The sequence below is a fragment of the Diabrotica undecimpunctata genome, chromosome 4 (genome assembly GCF_040954645.1).
Source record: "Diabrotica undecimpunctata isolate CICGRU chromosome 4, icDiaUnde3, whole genome shotgun sequence".
Taxonomy (NCBI): Eukaryota; Metazoa; Arthropoda; class Insecta; order Coleoptera; family Chrysomelidae; genus Diabrotica; species Diabrotica undecimpunctata.
Window position 1 is genome coordinate 19271338 of NC_092806.1, and position 23528 is coordinate 19294865.

General features: G+C 33.4%; 1 protein-coding gene across 1 annotated transcript in view; it reads left to right on the forward strand.

The window, feature by feature from the left end:
• Nucleotides 1-23528, forward strand: part of LOC140439268 (uncharacterized) — a 74374-nt gene that overhangs the window by 49217 nt on the left and 1629 nt on the right. The window contains exons 2-3 of the mRNA XM_072529081.1: nucleotides 17271-17466; nucleotides 19104-19281. Coding sequence (XP_072385182.1) covers nucleotides 17271-17466; nucleotides 19104-19281 — 374 coding nt within the window. The remainder of the gene's footprint in view (nucleotides 1-17270; nucleotides 17467-19103; nucleotides 19282-23528) is intronic.

Below are 23528 nucleotides of genomic sequence, written 5' to 3' on the forward strand. Positions count from 1 at the left end.
AGGAATAGTTAGTCCCTTGGTTAACTCCCCTTCTTTCTCATCCTGGACTTGGGACCAGGCAACGGCGGAGATATTAGGAACTCGGATGATTTGAAAACATGGTTTAACTTTCCGAAGGCTATTTGGTTATCTTTTCCTAAGCGATTCTCGTAACCTAGGTATTTATGGGCTTTTTCCTGATTAGAAGTTCTCTGGCTTCATCTACCCTATCAGCTATTAAAACAGTATTTGCAAAACTTTTCTATCTGCAGATGCCTAATTTTTTCTCCGTTTCCATTTATACTCTTGTTGGTCATATTTTCCATTTTACATATTCAAAAGAGTTTCGGTGATATGTAGGTCGGGCCTTTTTTATGAAGTAGAAGAATGTTTACGTTATGCCACTGAGTTGATTTGACTGCTTCCTGTAGACATCTATAGAATCGTTTCGCAAGGACATGGCATATTCTTTTTCCAGACACTTTCAAAGCATCCGTCACTATTTTATCGCCTTAGGGCAGTTTATTGTTTTTCATTTCTTACACTGACTTTCAAACTTCATTTGAGTAATATATCCAGTAAAAATTCTCTTTGGTAATGATTGATTAGGGATGTATTGCTTGTCTTTGTACAGTTGGCTATAAAAATTCTCTACAGTGTACATAATTTCATCTCGATTTTCAATGATTTGTCTATTTCGTAGTTTATGGATGTTTATTCTTCCAGTGGACATGTTTTGTCTAAGTACATTTGTTTTCTTCTATTACTCTAGATATTTTCATCGTGTTGTACCGTCCCAGATCCTTTCTAACCTTATTTATAATTTTCTTGTTCAAGATGTTTAGTTAATTTTTGTTATAATCCTATTTTCTTTAGGTGTTCTTCTTTCCTTCATTTTTATTTTTTCTACTTTAATGTTGAAACTGATTTTTGCTCTAATCAATCTATGGTCGCTTCATGTTGAAAAATTATTCAATACTGTTTCATTCTAAACTATATCTTTTTGTTTTGGTATTACGAAATCAATCTCATTTTCGTTCGGACCATTCTATGTCCACCTAATTGGGGCTTCTTTTTGAAAAATGAGTTGATCAAAGAAATTCTCCTGCTGTAAGAAGTCAATAAACCTATTACTTTTCTCATGTCTGTCACCAAATCCAAAGTTTTCCATGATACGCTTATACACGAGGACTCCAGTTCTCATTTTTGACTCATTCATTACTTTTACAAAGGCAAATGTTGATATAGTAAAGAAAATACAAATAGCAATAGATATGCATATGCTAAGTATAAGACTAAAGGTAAGAAGACAAGTAAGTAGATCATAGAAAAAACTATATGTGACAAGTGGATGAATACAGCAATAAACAGAATGAGAGAAAAAGAAATTAGAGGTCTGTGCACTATATTGGGTAAAAAAATGCTAGATATAAAGATAAATAAATAGATAATTATTCAGCTGCCTGTTTTCAATTTTCCACTTGTGAATAATAGACATATTTAAATGTTTATTGAATAATATTTTATAGTAATAAAAATAATATTAAGGATGGGATTTAATAACAACTTTATGATAACATTTTAACAGACCATTATAAATTATTTAATGCAGTAGTTAAACGGAAATTAATTATCATTGATTTAATGAAAATTACTGATAAATCCATAGCTGGTAATTATCGATCGATCGAGACTAAAGTTACACACATCCAAGGTTTATCATTTTCATGCAAGTGGCCATGTTGTATTCGCATTTTTCTTATCAAGGTTGTTGTAAAAGGAAACTTAATTCATATTGCTCTATTTACACTTTATTAATTTGATACAGGTTGTGCAAATTGCGTAGGTCGGCCGTTTATTGTTAAATATGTTATAAAAAAATTCCTTGCGGTAAAAAAATTATTGATTGCCACTCCTAATATTCACATATTTTTTATCTAATCTTTTAATTAAACAAATACCATTACTACATAATTTTCTATACTATATATATATACACAAACACACACACACACATATATATATATATATATATATATATATATATATATATATATATATATATATATATATATATATATTGCTGATGATTTCTGATCATTTCCTTAGCTGTCTCAAAGTTTCCCATGTATTGTATCTTCTTCTTTAGATTATTCATGAACGGTACGGGGTGCAGTTTTCTTACATCCCCGCCAAACTGTAATTTCGCTTCGCTTGTTCCATGGATGATAACTTCTTTTCTCTCTACTCCTCTTAGTTCAATTTCTGCCATTTGTTTTTCATTTTGCTTTAATCTCCTTTCTACTTCTTTCCTGTCTTCTTGTAGCGCCATTTCAAATTTTTCTTCTAACTGTTCTAATTCCTTTTTCTGACAATTTCGTATCTCCTTCATTGTGTTTTGGATATCTTTAATCTCTGTCTCTTGTTTTGCATTCTTTAGGGTTATTTCTTCTATCTGTTGTATCAGTTCTTTCTTTATTCCCTCAACACATCCTTTAATTTCCTGTTCATAGTTTTCCAGACGCTGCTCTATATTTCTGTTATTTCTATCCATTTTTTGTTTTGTTTCATCCATTATGTGTTTTGTTTCCAGTTGATTTCTATCAATTTTCTTTGATGTTTCAATTTGGTTTTTCTCTATTGTTTGTGTCTGTATTTGCATCATTGCTAATAATTTTTCCAGCATCCCTGTTTTTTTTCTTTCCTCCATTATTGTAGCATTTCCTTCATTATCCGATCCTTCATCAATAATTGTTTCCTCTTCTATCTTATCCTCTTTCCTTTCTTGCGTTTTGCTTTGACTCCTTGTGGTCGACATGTTCGTTAGAATATTTATCCCCGCCAAATATGAATCTTTGAAATTTGTGCAATAATATCCCCGCCAAATATGAAATTCGAGTAATGTTGCAAAGACGAAAACTTTTCCTCTTATCCCAAATGCAATAAATTCAAATAAATGCAATAAAATTTTAAAACTTTTGTCAGTTGTAAAAATCAATCAAATATCATAAATTATATCATGTAAAAATTTGTACCTAGAGAATTTGAAATGTAATGTCATAAAAGCAAATATTATAAACTTTAACCATCGGTAAATAAATTTCAATCAATCTGCTTTCTTTCTCTATCCGTTTAAATTTTAACTAGAAATACTTTCTACGCCTTACACGTTGGGGGCCATTTGCTATGATTGTTTATTTTGACTTTAATCTTAGTTTATTGAGCCAATAAAAAAAATATATAACTTATATGTTATCAAAAGTAAAATAAACTCCTTATATTACCTGTGATCTATGGATTCAAAGATTTTCTAGTTGTCTTTTATCGGGAGAGAAAAAAGGGTAAGAATAAAAAAATATTATATTACAAAAATTTACGTTTCTTTATTTTATATGAAAGAATAAAACAATTATCAAATTCTGTCGTTATCTTATCAATCAGCATACAAGAAAATAACTCAAATTTTTATAATAATAAGATTTTAAATCTACATACATTTATATTACGTGAAAACCAATTTTACTTAAATTTTTCGTTACTTAAAAAAAAGAAACAACAAAACTTTAAACTTTTGATTATCCTACCAAAACCTTAGTTCTTAAATTTGAATGCTAATGACCATGATGTCAAACCGATCCTTCACAGATATAAAATTCAATTGTACAAACACTTACAGCTTATTTTCTTGTTGAGTTGTATGTTGGAACATACCCAGAAAAATCCAGTCTCCTCAACGATGTGATCTCTCCTCTTTGGCACCCCGGCTCCTTCCTAACGTCTCTGCAAACCTCCTGCAGACTACACAAAGACACCTGATTCACTTCTCCCCAAACTCAGCTACTTATTTATGACACAAGGACCTCCTTTTGTCAACTTGATACCGTAAGAATACTTTCACATATACTTTACAAAATGCCCACGGTAGATACAAGGACCTCTTTTAATCTACTTGTTATCTCCTTCTGCAGAACTATTCACTTCTTTTCGTTACGCCGGTATCCAAACTCACGAACCACACTCTATCTTGAGACAAACGACTGTTTCTGTCAATGACCAAATTATAACTAACTTCTCCGGTCTCATGATCGGCTCACAAAATTCCCATTTAAAAACGACCGTCCAATCAAAAGCTCAAATTGTGTTTACCATGATTTTGGAAAAGCCTAATTTCGGTTTCAGAGAAAAACTAAATAGCTTACTTTAAAATTGGTTTTGTCAATACACAATTTATACATATTTCAAAAGATTAGAATATGGTCATTTAATACTCGACTATACAAACAATGAAAAGATTAACTTACAGGTAAAATGTCTTCTAATTCTAAACAAAGGTTTTTTGATAATTTCGTTTGAAACGGAAAAAAGACGTTTGACAAACAAATTTCTATTCTTATCTACACTAAATCTTATCTTAAATTACTATATACATTTTGTTTATAATGATATCTTAAAATTTTATTCCGATGGATCTTTTTATTTATTTTTTTCTTTGGTTGGGAAAGAAAAAGTATGACAATATATATATGTTTGATTTTTAGAAAAGAGTTCGAGCTCGAGGAATACGTTTGGAGTACATTTCTCATTCCAGAGTTTTAACTGATTATGCATGTTGGTGCCTGAGTGTTTTGCAAATTCAACGGCAGCTTCTATGCCGAATGCTTTATTCGGCCACCATCCAAAAGAGTTGCTGTAATTCCAGATTATGAAATGGCCAGCGCAATATTATTTTGTGATCGTATTGTTCCTAAAAATTAGTGAAAAAAGAAAAGTCTTGCCTGTACCACCTAAACGTAATTCTGGCAGTTTAATTTTTCCACTGGCGCAGCACATTCCTTGCGTTTCGTTCTTAAATTTGAGAACGCTACAATACATGCAAATTTTATCTATTTTTCCAATGAAGCCACTTAGATGAAGACTAATCATTATTACTGTCACAATGGAATGCTCCAAGATTTAAGTCAGCATGCTGTGTTTGTCTGGATCAAGCGGTGCTTATTCGAACATTTTGTAGCCTTCTTTCCAGTTGTTCAGTTGTCTCAGACTAACGAGCCTGAGTAGTACGTATTCCATCAGTTTCTAATATCACTTCTCGTTGTTCAGATGATTCAGATGGTATGTACTCGAAGATTTTCCAGCCTGAATACTCGGTACTTGTTTGATTCTGAACCTCGTAATGTTCTTTTCTTTCATGCTTGAGGTGTATATCGACCAATTTCTTACAATGTTAATATTGATAGTGATCATCAATTCGCTGACGAAAATTTGAGGTAAAAAGAATCAATATTCGAGAATTGAAATCGATTTTAATTCCACTTACGACGATATCCGAATGAATTATTTATCTAAATTAAATCAACTCACAATGAAATGCACAAAACTATTGAAAAAACGCTCTCAAATATAAAAAATACGCACAATATTGTCTGTTCAATGTAATTCAGACATAAATTTCACAATTTACATAAATTCTTATGTCACCCACAATTTGAAACGTCATCATTCGTTCGCTGTTTTAGTTTCAATTTAAATCAACATGAACTGGCACGGCAATATATGAAATTCATTGGAATGACAGTGGATCTATATGTCGAAAATTAGTCGTACCAACTTAGAAATCTTTGTGGGAAAAGACTGTCTTTTGCTCGATGGATCATACACAACAACTTTGCAAAAGATTATCACATGATCAAATGCATAATTTATTCATAATGTTCACACGATCTAATAATACATTTATGTATTATTTTGAAGAAAGTTGTGTGTATGTTGATTACTAAATCAACAGTTGACAATATTCAATTGGTATTTGAAAATATTGTAATTGAGAGAATGGGCACCTACAAGTTCTTGGGAATGTCGATAACATCAGATGTAAATCTCAATCAAACAAAAAATTCAAGACGATTTTAGGGGTCACATACATTATTTATTAAACTTGAAAGATTTAAATAAGGTTAAAGCTACATGTAAGGATGTTATAGCGGTACGTGTTCTCTATTCTTCTTATGACACGGAGATATTTGGGTTATAAATAAATCAAACGAATATCGTAAAAAAAGTGATATATCAAGAAGTAATAGAAAGCATAGGAAATAAACCAGATATAATATTCGTCAAAGTACCAAAACTTACTTGACTACTTAGTGAACAAATCCCCTTCGTTGGCTCAGTGAAGATGTTCGTTCAGTTGTAATGGAAACACCAAATAATAGTAGCAGAGTTTATTGATGAGACGTACACTATGGGTGTTGACCCGGGATTACTTTGAGTAGAGACTGATGAAGTTGATCATTGAAGACTATCAAGTTTGTTGAGTGAATATTGATTGAATGCTTCTCTAGGCAAGAGATCTTAGTTTTATATAAGTTTTAATTGGGTCAATATTTTCGCGGACCTCGCGTGATATGTGTATCTAATTTATGTAAATTGTTTAATTTTGTCAGCACTTTTGACTGATGTCCAAATTATATTATTGATAATTGACCAAATGTGTATGTAACCTAATTAACTACGTGTGTGTATTTAATAACAAATAAATTCATTCGGTCTACTGGGTGATAAAATTATACTGTCCAATTTCGGATATGAATTCTGAAGATTTGATATTGGACACTTATTACAGAATAATTTTAAACTTGAGAAGGTACATTATTACAACTCGTTATGTAAGACACATTTCGAGAAAGACAAAATATAAGAAGATGTAGAATAATATCCTGGCTTAACCACAATACAACAGGACAGACGTATAACACGATGGTTCGGGTGTAGCAGGCTAAACCTACAGCCTTTATAAGTGAATCTTTATGGTCAAAATAGTTCAGCTAATAACGATTCCATTATTATTTGTCAATCTCTTTAAGTAAGATTAACAACTAAGAATATCATTTCCGTCTTCCTGTAATGTTATAAAGTAGAAGTATTTCACACCTAAATATACTCATTATCCGGGATAATCAAGTTAGTTCGAATCGCTACCTGTACTGCGCCTTTAAAATTATTTTCGCAGTAATTAATTGGTTCATTTAATACCAGAAACTTGTGAAATACCTGATCTTGAATTCGGTGACACCGTAACCTTGCAATCCGTTCCGGATATCGGCATTTTGATACTTTTACTTTCTTTATTAATTCAGTCCAACGCTAAGTTACATAAACAGATATTCCATGTTTTTAGCCTCATAAAATTTTACAACGTATTTGTTTTCTAGGTTTAAATATAATGGAATATATATATATATATATATATATATATATATATATATATATATATATATATATATATATATATATATATATATATATATATATATACATATACAGCAAAACTGTTTTAATTATCGACCGAAACATAAACAAATAATTTTGTAGTGAATTATCAGGTATGCGGTCTGTTGTATATTTGTGCATCGTTTAAAAGAACATCGTTCTTTTTATTAATTTTATTTAAAATTATATAGTAGCTTTTTCTGACGAAGTTCTTTTGGTGAAACCAAAAGATGGTGAACTAATCAAGAAAATGAATGAATGAATGAAAGGAGTGGAGTAAAAAGCAAAAAACACGGGATCAAAAGAAGGACCGAAGTGCAGATGGGAAGACCAGGTCAAACATGTTCTATTGGATTTATGTCCGGGTTGTGCGCTGGCCAATTCAAAACTTGTAAATTTACCCCTTGAAGGTACTCGGTAACGATTCTTGCGACGTGTGGGCACGCACTGTCATGCATTAAAACAAAGTCATTACCAATAAATGGGTCGTAAGGAACAATATGCATCTCCAAAATTTCTCTAATGTACCTATGAGTACATGTATAAACAAAATCTTGACTCATCCGTTAAGAGTATGTTACCCCAGTCGTCGATATTCCAGTTTACGTGCTCTCTTGCAAATGTTAGATGTGCTATAGGGTGTTCCCTTGTAAGTCTCGGGGCAGTTGCATCTACTCTGGCCCTAATTCCAGACTGTCTTAAGATGTGCCTAACAGTTTCTGAAGACACACGTACATTTCGAGTCTCGGCTAAGTCATGTTGAAGTCGACTTGCAGTCACATGTCTTCGATGCAAAGCCTGAAGGACTAAAAATCTATTGTCCACATGCGTAGTTGCTCTTGGCCGACCTGCTACAGCTAGTCTTTCATAAAGACCAGTCTCTCGGTACCTTACTACCACTCGTGATATTGTCGACTGATTTACACCCACTAAATTTGCCACATATCCCTGACTCCTTCCATCTTCAAGACCTCAATATTATGAAAAGTTTGTTTGTCAGAAAATTGCGAAGGAAAAGGAGAACCGAAAATGAGTTTATTTAAAAGCCGTATGGGATAGGAGTTCTCTAGTAGTACAGATCTCAACTTTTTTAGTCCCTTGTCCCTGAACAAGGGACTAAAAATCATAATAATACTTCATAATAATTAGGTCCGACAATTGGCATTGACATACAACACATCAGTAATACCATCTAAAATAACTTTTGGTTCCTTACCCTACATTTCAGTTCTGACACCTAACATAATTAACATTTTCAAAAATGTTAATGACTTAAAAATTACAACTGGGAATGTGCAAACGGTATCTAAGTTATACATAAAAACAAAGGATCCTTTCACAATACAGGAGTCTTCGAATGTTGTTTATTCTATACCGTGTACCAATTGTAACAACGTATACATCGGATAATCATCCCGTAATTTCCACAGTAGGGTGATCTCACATCGTAGTGACATAAAAACCAATAAAATAAATGCATGTGCACTTACAGAACATGCATTAACTTTGAAACATGAGTATAATTTCGAAGATTCCTGTATTTTGGCAAAAGAAAAAAACCATTCAAAACGTGTTGTCTTGAAAATGTATTTCATAAAATCTAGTACGTTTTGCATAAAAAGTCTGACATAGATAAACTGAGCAACATTTATTGTTATTTACTGGAAAAACATCAAAAATAAAATAAGTATTTACTTATGCATATTCACTTCACAATAACAGGTTGCATACCATTAAGACAGGTTTAAAAATTAAAAATTACCCAGTATGGGCCTCTTGGTTTTTGAGAAGAAATAAAATATCAAGAACACCTAATTACATTTTAATCTTATTGTTTTTTCTTTCTGTTCCCTATGTGTCAGAGTTAAAACACACCATCAGAAGATGTCATAGAATAAACAAACATTTTACTATCCTTACCAAAATTTTAGAATGTATTTTGTCCATTATTTTATGTTTGTGTTATTCAAAGCTTATAAATAATCTCAACGACTAGTAAGTTGCACTGACGAATTGTGATATTTTGTAAATATTTACATATTCTTTTTATCTATATTACAGCCTCTGGAAAAAGGAGTAAAACAATTCCGAAAGCTAGACAAAAAGTCAAAAGAGTGTTTCTTTAACATCCCGGCCAACCTTCTGACGTCCGGCTCTCGGAGATAATAATACGGCCGGGGTCAGAAAGCCCTGCCTGTCGTAAGAGGCGACTAATGGGTAGGAATCGGGAGGTGGAGAGCCGTCGCTTGAGGTGTCGGGTTGGTAGAAACGCACACGGTCGCTTCAGCGACACGGTCACCGGTCTACATTCCTAGTATCCGAGACGAGACTCTCGTGGGACCACTCTACTCTCATTCCAAAAGAGCCTGGTGAGGTTGAACGAGCTGAGCCCGTACATACCTCTCCTGACCTTGTGTCAGGCGTGGTGTGGGTGCCCGGGCACGTACCCACCGGGAGATTCAAGAGTGGTAGAGGAGAGATCCTCGGCGGCGACCTGTCTACGTGCGAGGTGGAAATTCCTCCGCCTGCCGAATCTACCCGCCCGTGGTGTGGGAATAACGGGTAGGCGAGGTACTCGCAACACAGGTACTACAGGGAAGGTGGAGCCCCACGAAACGTTTATTTTTGCATACGTGGCGTGGCACCTTCACTTTGGTGTCGGACTCGTAGGGGCAGAGGTTTAGTTAAGAGCGTATGTCGAAAGATAGGTAGCCCAGGGTCCTGCCAGGTCTTTACTTGGAGGGCACGCCATTTAGCAATGCAGCCCTAATAAACTGGTTGTTTGTTTATATTGACAGTCACTAATATCCGGTATTTCTTATATATCCTATAGGTTTACCCCTACAAAGAAACGGAATATATATATATATATATATATATATATATATATATATATATATATATATATATATTCTATATTTTTTTAAATTCAAATGTATTTTTTTTCAATTTTTTCAAGTAAGCAGGAAATTGCTATTAAAAAATAACTTATAACCAACAAAAAAACAATTCCGAATCGTTTCAAGTAAATTTTTTTTTGAGGTATCTCATCCAGGTAAAAACTTTTTCTCTCTTGGTAATTGCTTTGAATTGATGAAAAATGCTTTCTTTTTGAGTTATTTTCAATTTTTTGTTAAAAATGCCTTAATTAATGATCTTTCGAATTTTTTTTTCTAAAAAACTACGTAATCAATTACAATTCTACATAAATCTTTATAATCAATAAACTTTCACATATAAGAATATTTTGACAATGATAAGTTGTTTCTATAAAGCTAAAAACATAGTTTTTACAAAGATTTCTTGTCGTACGTGTTGCGGGCCTGTGTCGCCGCAACCGTACACGCTTAGTTATCATAATACTCGTATACAGAGATATATTGTTCCATGTATCCTTGTCAAAATATTCTTACTTGTACTTGAAGGTTAAAAGATTAAGCTCTTAGAGCTTTAGAGAATTATAGAATTGTAATTAATTTAGTAGTTAAAAAAAAAATCCCAAAAATCAGTAATTAAGGCATTTATTTTAATAAAAAATTGCAAATAACTCAGAAAGAAAACATTTTTCGAAAAAATACCAAGTTAGAAAAAGTATTTATTTCGATGAGATACATATAAAAAAATTTACTCGAAGCGATTCGGGGAATTGTTTTTTTGTTATACGTTATTTGTTAATAATTTCGGCCCCATTTGGAAAAACTAAAAAAATATAGGTTTTTTGCGGAAGGAATGCAAAAAAAATTAGTGGATTAATGCTCTGCTTAGAGGGGTAAACCACTCGCCTATTATTACAGACCCATAATGTAGAATCCAAGATTTGTCTATTGCAATTTTTAAATATATAAATTTCATAAAATTTTAATAATTTTTTTAATATAATGAAATAGTTTATTATTTGAATTATTAACTCAAGATTATGGTTACTAAACGAATTTATTAACAATATATCGTGATATAGGCACAGTATCACGAAGAAATTATTCAACACTGGTTTCTTATAAAACAGAAGTTTACCTTGCTTTCTTCCATTTTGTCAATTTCCTAGTAACGTTATTGGGATAAACACTTAATTATCATTTCTAAATAATGACAAAAACTCGTTTTTCTTCAAACGTCAACAGCAACTTATGTGTCTTAGATAATATATTGACAATTAATTCAAATAAATCGAACAAAAGTGTTATGGTAATGCAAATTACAGGAAGAACATATTTATAATGAGCTAAAATAAATGAGTTGCATTTTAATTATCCTAATTTAATAAATACGCTATTAATATGCAATCTCCTTATTTTGGGTGTGTTTAGGCGTCAAATATGGGTATATAAAGTCTCACAAAGAACAAAATATGATTGAGGGTCATATTCGTAAGAGTTCCGTTATCAACACAGATTTTTCTTCAAATTTCTTCAATCTCGTCTTGGAAAACTTTTTAAGAAAAATAGAAATCCACACCAACAGCTCTATCTACCAACACATACGCCAATTTGTTGCATAAGAGGATGACTTAATTTTATTAACGCGAACACCGATTGAGCAACAAACCGTTTTTAAACTGGTAGAAAATGGTAGACACTGGTATAAATATATGAAAACTATGAGGCAAAGAACAAAATATTGGTTATAAAATATACTCGTATAGTCCGGAAAACAAGTAATACATCTTTGATTTTGTTGATTATTTTAACTGCCTAAGAGTAATGTTAAAAAACAAAAATATGACAAAACTAGGAATTACGAAAAGCTATCAAAAGTGCTGGAACTTTTTATATTTAGATTATGAAGCTAAAAAAGTATCTATAAAAGTAAAGAAAAGTATATAATATATTAAAGACTTTCTACCAACAGCCCTTTATATAACCGAGAATGATTCTCAATAAAGATGTATTTAGATTAGATGTTAGATTAGACAGATGGAAAGAACTTTTGGAGAAAAAATGCAAGAGTAAGAGTACAAATAACGGAGTTATGGAAATGCACAGATAACCAGCAATATAAACGGTTTAAAAATAGAGATTAAAATGACTAGGTCATATCGCTAGAATAAAGACCAACTATATGAGGAAAAGGGAGACAGTGTATCCTCTTGCGTCGAAATTAAAGAGTAGTACAAGACCAGTAAATGCTATCGTGGGGTAAAGAAACACGGAGAAACACCTTTGGAGCCTTAAGCATTATATTGTCTGAAGTTCCGAGTTTGTTAGTATAACTTTATTATTTATCGACTTTTTATAATTTCCTTCAATGTGCTCTCCTTACTCCTGGTGTAATCCGCTTCATGCAAAGCTTCAATCTCGCGAATCAGTGCTGCAGGACATCATTCCACAAGCTGTTGAGTAGATGAACCTATTTTTGTTTTACGTTTTTTAATGACGTATTCCGTGGGAATAAGTCATTAATTTCCTTTACCTGGGAACAAGTAGAAGTCGTAGGGTGCTGAATCTGGCGAAAAGGGTAGACGCTCCATGACTGTGACCTGGTTTTTGGCCAAATAGTCGTAAACAGAGTACACAAAAATTATAAAATTAACTCAAAATAAGAGAAAAATAAAACCGGGAATACTGAAAGATAGAAATGAAAGACTAGTATTAAATAATTAAGAAAAATTTAAGAATTTATAAACTATGTAGATTTTTTATTTAAATTGTCATGAAGATGCTCTGTTTTCGTTCAGTCTTTTTATCATTTCCTTGTTGGTTACTCTGTCAGCCCAGTGTCATTTTATCAATTGTTTTATCATCAGATGGGAAGGAAGGGCCTACAAAACTACGGCTACTTATCCATTCCCACGGTGCCTTACAGAGGGACTTCGACCACTTTATTCGAAGTGCCCTTTGCGTATATTCCATCTTTGGTGGATACAAAATCTTTCTTACATGAAAGATAAATAAAACGCAGTTTAGGAGGAGGACAACGTCCAGTCACAGAGTCTCAATGTTCATAGAACCAGAGCAAAGCCCTGATATTGGACTCTCAGGGTACAGGAGACCCTATTTGGGAGCCGAAACCAGACTGGCCGAGAGTTACTGCATTGTCTCGGTGTTCTTTCTTGTTGGTTGGCTTTCTTTGTTTTATGTTTTGGTGTCCTTTTATAGGTTTTTTACCTCTTCAGGACGTGGTTTGTTTTTGTTTGGTTGGCTTTCTGGCTGTGTGGTTTCACTGGTGGTAGGTTTCGTAACTTTTCGGAGGAGGAGCTTCCTGGACAATCAGAGGTGAAAGTGTTGTTGAGTAAATGGTCCTTTTCAGAATTTTGTTTGCTAATAAAATATTTATGAATATGTGAATTTGTATGTATACAATTTGATAAATAATAAATGTATTGAATCGCGATTCGCGTGAGGGCACCTGTGGCTGTATCCTCTGCAATAGGCAGGTATCATTGTGCAATGATATTGAAAAACCACAGAATACAGATCCCTCCCTGTCTAGGCAAGCTCGAAGTGAGCATTTACTGATTATTGCGACGGTTATAAAGGGGAGTTGTCTCCAGGATGTCAATGTATTCATCAGGGAGCTCGTTGCTGGAGAGGTCCAGTAATATTGTGGGTAGGAAAGGGATTTTGGGTTTAGGTTTAGAATTGTCATGAAGGTTGACAACCTTCATGGCAATTCGCACTTTCGATACCGCTGCTCTAAAGAGGTCAGCAGAAGTGCAGTTAAATCAAGCTCTCAAATTGTTTAACCAGGAGATGCGTATTCTTCCGCGACTAATTCTTTCCGGTATTCTTTCTTGCATTATTAATTGCAACAAGTTATAACGCTCGTCCCCCATGACATGTGCCAGATATTGCAGTTTTCTGACTGGCTGACCAGTCCAGCATGCCAAACTTGGTCGAAGGCTTTTTGAACATCGAGGAAGATGCCTCGATGTTCTTTGGTAGTAAAGTCAACGAGTCTCTCCTTGAGGATCCTCTCGAAGACTTTAGCTAGAACGTTTAGAAGTGAAATCGGCATATAAGAGTGTAGATCGGTGCGGGTTTTGCCCTTTTTTAAGAGCATAATTGTATTGGGTACTTTCCATGGAGATGGAAAGTAGCAGAGTCTGAGAGTGGCATTGACTATGTTCGTCAGGTAGAAAGTGACGCTCGGTGGGAGGTGTTTCACGCAGTTCCTGGCAATATTGTCAGGTCCTGGTGAGTTCGATTTGCCGACTTGGCAAAAATTTTCGAGAGTTTGTTGATCCACAGGTGCCAGGATAGGATGATCATGTGGTCCCTGTGGGTCGAAGGGGGTGGCGGGTCGTCGTGTTATGTCTTTCTCGATCCTTGCCCGGAGCGCATGGTCAAATCTAGGATCGTTGAGGGTGAGTTTTGAAAGCGTTGGCCTTCTGTTGGTTTGAATTTATGACTTGGTTGTTGGCCACAAGGTGAGAAGGGTTGTTGGTTTTGTCCGAGAGTTTCATTTTCAGATCACTAGGCCAATAGAAAAAAAACGCCGATGTTTTAAGGAGGGGCAATGCTCATCGGGGTACGTATTAATCCACGACTAAGGCCACCGGTGACAGTTTGTGAGTTGATACTTTCAAAGCTTTTAGTTTATTAGCTAAATTTACTTTTATAGTCCAGACTTAACACCAATTGAAGTACAGAGATGTGCACTAATAGAGGGCAGCACAGGGAACATAAATATTGCTTCTGCCAGAATAGTGCAAACGTTGCAATTGTTGTTTAATGGACGTTTTGATAAGAATATGTAAAATGATAGCTTTTTTATTTCTGTTTTTTTTTTCATTCTCTTTTGCTTAAAATTACTTCAAATATTTGTTATATTTTTCTATTTATGACTGGTTAATTATGCTGTTATTTTTTTTTTCTAATTACAAGAAAACAAATTGTGTACTTACATACTCAAAACTGTTTGGAGAGTTTAACGTCTTAATAAAAACAGCTTTTACACATAAAACATTACATTCCTTCATAAAGAGAATCCCTGTCCTACGCAAATCAAGCGTACATTATACAATTGTAATTTTTGTGTTTTGTTAACGAGAACCTGCACCCAAAATTTATCAAAAATATGCATCTACGTGGGTCGTTTAGGTATGTATGTTTCAACTTTCTAGTGTTGAGTCAATTCTTATGATGAGAGCCTGCTGGCGCCATTGAGCTTTAGGCACGCGACGTCTTTCGTTTTTCGCTTTAAATTTTTTGTTTTGCAATGCGGGAACGTCATTCTCTGAGCACTATAACCATTGACGTAACTTGAGGGATTTGAATACATTTTCCGTAAAAATAAAAAAATTCTCATAAAGTACATCCGATAGATACACTGGAATTAAAAGAAGTGGGAGGTTTATGAGAGACCAAATTTGGGCGCATCATTCGCGTGCACATTCTTTATATTATGGCCATATTAAAAGGATTGCCATAAAATTTTATTGCTATGAAATAATGTTTAGAATATACTCTTATATACTTATTTAGTTTTGTTTACTTTCCGTTATGGTATACATATTTTCCAACCCTTAAATTATTGTAATGACTAATAAATTATACATCTTTATAAAAATATCTTTTTATTTTTGTTCCCCATTTCGCTCGCCGTTTTATATACGATCATGTTATGATCTATAATATCTATTGGTTCCCCTTTGTGTTAGCTTTTCTGATGGTTTTCTGGAAACTACAGAAATCTATACGGTCCTGTTTCTCCTAGGAAGTTTAGTATATCTAGTTTCTTTATGTTAGTTGTAAATCTTCTTTGTGTTTTGAGTTAAAGCCCTCTTGAGTTAGGGTGCAGCAGGTTGAAAAGAGATATATGAGGAGAGGTTTAATTAATTTTTATGATTATTTCCGAGTTTATTACCAGCGGTAAGACCTAGATATTTAACCTCTGTATTTCATCCAACTTTACTTCCATCCATCGTGACAGTTTTAAGGTTGTGTTTTCTCTTCTTTATAATGGAGTTAGGGTGCAGCAGGTTGAAAAGAGATATATGAGGAGAGGTTTAATTAATTTTTATGATTATTTCCGAGTTTATTACCAGCGGTAAGACCTAGATATTTAACCTCTGTATTTCATCCAACTTTACTTCCATCCATCGTGACAGTTTTAAGGTTGTGTTTTCTCTTCTTTATAATAATATCAAGCTCAAATCCGTGCATCAAGATTCCATTCACTCTATTAGAAAATATCTAAAGCTTCTACTGTTTTACACACTAGAATTTATAGAATTTTAAAAATACAGTATGTTAATTAATTAATAGTTAAATGAATATTATCCTGATCCACGCCTACAGTTTTGAGAACCAAATTTCCATTACTATATACGTTTTTCGGACACGTGAACCTTTATGTTAAATGCAGAAGTAAACACTATTAACTGTCGTTATTGGAGCAATACCATTCCTCATTGGGAACTCATACTCAACACCTTCAAAAACTCAATGTTTGTCGGAATTTTGGGAGACCGTATGGTTGGAGCGTTTTCCCGCCCGGTGGATTGATTCGAGAGGTGCAATATACTGGCCAGCTGTATTTCCAGGTTTCAATATATTGGATTTTTTCTCTGGGATCATCTAAAATTAACTTAATCCTAAAATACGTAAGAACTGCGACAAATAATTATTGTCGAATGTCAAAGAACAACTCTTGAGGACTTACGAAATGTAAAATCTAGATTTGAATATTGTATTATTGCATGGAAGTTAGTGGGGATCATTTCAAACAATACTTTCGTTAGTTTAAACCTTTTTGGGCTTGTATTAATAACTAATTAATCGATTTTAAAAAGCTAAGAACGGTTGTGTAACTAATGCAAAAACCTCCCTAATTATGGTTCGTCTGATATTGTCCTATTAAACAAATTGTGGACGGTTACAATCTTTAGTACAGGGTTAAAGATGCAAGATTTTTTTTTATAGAAATTGGTTTTCTCCGATATAAAAATCGACCGATTCTTAGATTTTTGTCAAAACATTTGTTTTGCCGAATTTTATGGGGTATAAATTTTCGTTGGAATACCGTGTATCAATCAATATTAAACAATCAAACTTATACTAAATCTAATTATTACTTTCTAGATTATTCATTGGTCTAGTCACGTTTGCCGCCCTCTGCTCAGCCCGACCAGCTGAGAATGACGCTGACTACGATGAAGAACCAGCACCTCCACCAAAAAAACCAGCGAGGCCTTTAACCAGCAGAAGGAATCCTTTAAGCGGCAGAACTAATGGAAAAGCTGCAAGTAGCACCACTACAACTACGCAAGCACCAGTGGTAAGCTTTTGTTTACTTTTGTAAGATATCAGAAGTATTCCACGAATGAACAAATACCGTGAAAAGTAAATATTGGGATGGCTTAGTCACTGACAAAGCAACGTGTTTACGTGATGAAAAAAATTACTAAAAACTACTTAACTACAACTTAACAGGTTGAGTGCCACTGTAGATACAGGTATCTGTTGCGGGGCCAATGCCCAGCAATATCAGAACAGACAAAGGACAATGAGACCTCATCTAGATTTTTGTGTTACTTTCGTTTCATCTGTGCTAATTTTTAAACTAAATTGTTATCTATCTCTCAAAGCCTTTCCAAGCATTGCTTTAGAGTAAAGATTGAATAGTAAGGGTAACAAAACGTAATCATGTCTTACGCGTTTCTCTATTGGAAAGTTCTGTGTAGTTTCATTCCAGACTTTTACCTATGCTGTTTGATTTAAGTACACGTTTTTAATGAACCTTATGTCATTCTGGTCTATCAATCCATGTTGTAGCAATTTTATTATTTCTGTATGTTTAACATAGTCGAACGGTTTCTGGTAATCAATGAAGCATATTTATTTTTATCAAAATGTGTCAACCTTAAAAGAATTTGGAATCTGTTTCTGTTCATTGTGATTCTGGCTACAGAAAATTTTTAACCAAAATTAATGAATATAATATCTACTCTGTTTCTCCATGATTATTCTTTTCTTTTAAATTAAGATCTGCAACAGTAAGTTTATTTAAGCTGCTGCTGTATAGGAGATAGTCAATTCTCACAATTTTGGGTAGTTTTTATTGTAATAAAATTGTAGGGCACAATTGCCAATCTCCTATACACCAGTATTATGGACTCACATTGGCAACCTTTTTATCATTTTATTTAAGCTATTGATAATAAGTAGTAAGCATTTTTATTTTGTATATTTTCTATAATGATAGACTGATGGTTCCTTTTTTTATTAACAAAATCGCATCAGCCAAATTGGCTATTATTATATAAATTATATTATTATAAAAATAAATATTAAACTCAACAGGCTTCCGAGGTGAACATCGTCGGTTATAAATATTGGTGTGGTGAATAAATATAAAGTTTATTCACTTATTCAGGGCTGAATTAAAGAAAAGATCAGTTAGCCAGAATATATCCCTATTTAATATAATAATTGTATTACCAATACGTTGAATTGTAGAGCTAAGATATTCAGTATAGAAGTAAGTTGAAAAGGATATATAAAAAAGCATATTTTTTTTTGTTAGAAAGAAAAAAACCAACACAACACCCAGAAAAGTTTAAATATGTCATCTCATATGTCAAATAAGTATGAATTAATAATAATATTATGAATTAATAAATGTAATAATAAAAACAATTGAACTTAATTGCATTAGATGTGTTGTTTTTTGCTTTAAGTTTTCTGTTTGTTAATAAAAAAGCAAAAAAATGACTGATAAATTCGTTAAATAATATTTCCTTCTAGAAGAAAAGACTATAACGTTAACTAACAATCTCTGCTTGAAATTTTTGACTTCTTTTTATTTTAGTAATTTTTAAAACAAACGTATGAATAATATTATTTATACTTGGCACTACTTACAATGTGATATTTATTATCTGTTAATACATTAAAATATGTTTTTTCTGACAGGAAGAAGAAGAAGCTGCCGAAGAAGATTACGATGAGGAGTTACCGGCCGAACAAGAGCCAAGTTCGACAACGGAAGCCCCTAAGAAAAATTTTCTTAAAACTGGAGTAGTTAGGCCATTTAGAAGCAATGACGAACTTCTGGCAGCTTTAAAAAAAAGGAGAGAGCAAGTAGTCCACAGTAAGTTTTATATTCATTATTTAGTATACAAGATACATATACAATGTCGAGAATTTTGGTGTATGCCGTAAGTAATTAGCAGTGTCATCAGAATCTCAAAATATCTAAATACAACATTTCTACTTTCTCTATACATAAACAACAGACAAGATAAGATTCTCTTGCTTATTAAATTTTTAAGTGTTATATTCACGTACAAGTTTCTATCTTCTTCTTCAGGCATCTTCTTCTTCAAGTTCCGTACGCTTCCTTCATCTATCCTACCCATTAAAATCAATCTATAATATAATAGTCTCCCATTTTATACCGCTTCGTGGCTTTGGGAGTATAGCAGGGTAGTCTGCTATATCTAGGGCCTACGGTATACAAGAAAGGTAACATGGCCAGTGCTACGCTTCAACCGCCTATTATTACCCCTGGTTTTATCCAAGGTACTCATTTTATTCAGGCTGAGTCGACCTGGGCCTATAGACATTTTTAAAGATGTCTAGTTGTTCTTGCCGGCGGTAGGATTCGAACTCCGGACCACCGGCATGCGAGGCAAGCATCCTACCGCTTGCGCTACGCAGGCCGCCTCAATCTTAATATCTCATATTTATTATTATACGAATAGGTCCCAAATAGGAAACAATTCCTCATTAGTCGCATGATTAACCCATGAAATACGCAATAGTATAATGAAATATCCACATTTTGAATACCTCTATGTATTCCGTAGGTTATTGTAGGTCATATAACATTTTACCATGCGTAGACTTAAGCTTAAAGAAATCTTCGACGAATTCAGAAATTCTTCATTCAGAGAATCTCTTGTAAATATTTTTGGAATTTTACCATTGCCGATCTTGTGATCACTATTCTCTGTTTTTATTTTTATTTTTACATCAGTTACATACATTACTATCTAGTTTGCCATTTATAATACTTTCAAAGGTATTTAAACTTGTGAACTACATACCCAAAGTGTTCCTCTCTACTAATATTTGGGCCTAGTTATGTTGTCTGCTAATGATCATAAACTTTGTTTTGTCCATTTTGATTCTATTCTCATTCCAAACGCACATGTGAAACAAAAATATCCGCAATGTGTCTGGATCCATTGCATGATCCACAGGAAGGCTTCGGCTTCCAAAGAAGTCCTGGTTTCAACGTAGTGTTAACGACGATTGTAACTGTAGTGAATTATATAAAAATGAGAATCCTCAAAATCAAAAACTTTAATGCACTTTGCAAAGAAATGAATGATGGTTGTCTTATGGGAAATTTTTACAAGGTGCTTATGATTTAAAAGGGGAAATTACTTTTCTAGCATAGGACAACCGCCCGAATGTCGTATATTTTTGAGATGCTATATTTGTGATGAAATTAAGTTATTTGGTCGACATATGAGAGAAGTCCTTACCTGTTTAATCTTGTTTTGTATATAATGACAGAGCAAGTAAGGGAGGGAGCTCCTTGGTCAACGCTCTTTGCTGATAATATCGTGTTAGTAGAGGAGAACAAAGAACTGTTGGAGCAGAAGTCGGAGTGTTAGAGAAGGGCTATTGAATAGGGAGTACTTATGGTTAGCAGGTCCAAAACGAAGTATACGTGGTTGAGGGGAAGAAAATTGGTTGGCGACACACAATTGCTTGGAGAAAAAATAGGACGAGTAGGAGAATTTAAAGATTTTAGCTCCAGCACAACGTAAAATGGGACACATGAGCGGGGTTCTTTGTGATCGAAAAATCAGGGAAGGGCTGAAAGGAAAGATATACAACAGTGTAGAAACCTGCGTTGGTGTACGGCGGTAAAGTGTGGCCTGTAAAGAAGATTCAGGAGAAGAATGGAGAATGGAGGTAGCTGGAATGAAAATGATACCGTAAATGTTGGGTAAAACTAGGAACAGGATCAGAAACGACTTGATTAGGAAAAGAGCAGGGGTGACTACAGTCTCAAAAAAAGATTCAAGAACAAAGACTACAATGGTTTGGCCATGTCAGACGTAGAGATAAAAGCTATGTGGGATGAAGGATAGAACTGTTAAACGTTGATTGAAGAAGAGGTAGAGAAAAATCGAGAAAAAGATAAAAGGACTGTTTGGCGAAGGACTTAAGAGAGAAAGGCTTGGGTGAAGAAGACCCGATGAACAGAAATGGGTGGCGATGAAGAGTAAGGTAAAGCGATTCCAGAAAAGGGAAAACCTGAGGAGGAAGAAGAAGAAGGTCGACATATGTAAGAAATTAAATACCTTAAATCTACAACTTCAAGTAGCAAACACACATATGTTGGATACCAATGATAAGCTTAGGACTTTTTGTAGAATGTTAAAGCTTTGGATTGGAAATATGAAACAACAAGTGACTGGGTGTATCAAAACCATCGAGCAAAAAGACAGAAGAGGGAATGTAAAGGTAGTGGGGGCAAAAATATTGTTAGACGGGAAGTGCCATTTTGAGAGGCCACATTAAACAAGGAAAGAGAGTCTCTTTCCTTGTTTAAGAAATCAAATTTAGTTGGATTATGTTATTGTTTGTTCCAACTGTCACATGAAAGCTTATTTATATTGAAGTTTTTTAACAATTGTGTCACATTTTAGACTATTATCGTTATTATTTAAATAAAACTTTCTCGTCTAAGACACATTCTAAAAAATATTTTATAGCTACTCTTTATGACCTTATAAAAAAACATGAAATATTTTCTAAATTAAAACAATCATTATATTAAAATTCAAACTTTGTACTAATTCCATTAGATAAATTAGAACCCCTACACCACTGTCTGATTATTGTGAAGTGTCGTAAAATTTAAATTTGGCGCCTTTGCATTTCCGGATGTGTCCGCCATATTAAGAGACCACTTTTATGAATTTTGGTCTCCTATTCATAACGATTAGATTCCCTCTTTTGTCGTTTGGCTCGATGGTCAAACCATACAAAAGAACAGTATATGAAAATTGTTTTTGTGACAGTAGAAAGCCATTTAGTTAGTTGGCAGAGAATTTTAAAACTTATTTTTTTGCTAACGCCAAATTGGTAGCTGGTTACCGAAGGCTTCTCTATTGTAGAAGAAGAAATCTTCATAGATTTTATTGCAAGCGGTAAAATAAAGAGATAATTTAGTTGTAAATTTCTCTTTGAATTTTGGGCGGAAGTGGATGATGCTTTTTCTTTACAGAAAACAAGGACATTTCGTACATTATTGTCACTTTCAATACCCTACCTTTGCAAAGCTGGATTTTCTGCAGTGGGCGCTTTAAAGACAAAATATAGGTCTCGACTGAATATAGTCAAATAACTGAGAGTGGTTATTTGTAATATAAAATTTTCTTTTGAAGTATTTTCTATTTAGTACTGAGAAGTTTATTATAAGTTTTACTTGGCATTTGACAGTACCTATCGCCACAATCATATTATTTAGAATTATTAAATAGTATAATAGTTTAAACCTATACTGTACTTACTTAATTTTTTGTAATGTCAGAATGAACATAATTTTGCCTTTCTCTGAATTAATTTTTTTTATTAGTATTTATTTTTTATTTTAATGTGCTGGCGTCCCCTTTCTTCTCTATCCCTTCACTCGTAGTGCTCTAACCCTATCCAGCAATAAGTAGATTATATAAAAAAAGAAAAGAAAGTACATATGATTTATGACAACTTAACTAATTACAAATGTATGTCAAATAAACTTAACTATATAAGAGCATCTTCCCATATCAGTTGGCTCAACGTTCGATTGATAAGAAAATGAAATTTTAGAGAACAAAAGTAAAAGCGCAGCGTAAATTTTAGAAGTTTTTAGAACATTTTTGAATTTCTTAATTATAGAAAATATTTTATAATGTAATGAAAACTATTGAGTAAACAGAATAATAATCAATTTAAAAAAACGCATAGAATATGTAATATTACCGAAAAAAAATGTGAAAGTTTACCATTAAATTACATCCCCTTTATTTTTAATGACAGCCACAATTCTTCGAGGCATAGTTTTTACCAAGTTCTGACAAAATTCTAATGTAAACGAATCCCATATTTCTTGTAATTTTTCCTTCAATTCGTTGACGGACCTTGCAGGATATTTTCTCAAAGCTTTTTTCATTTCGCGCCACAAAGTCTCTATCGGAGACAAGTCGGGACTGTTAGAAACTCATTTCAGAAGTGGTCATATGGCAGGGTCAGAATGCCATATTCTTCAATCCATTTTAAACTCTTTTTTGAGATATGGCAACCTGCGCCGTCCTGTTGGAAGACAAAATCTTC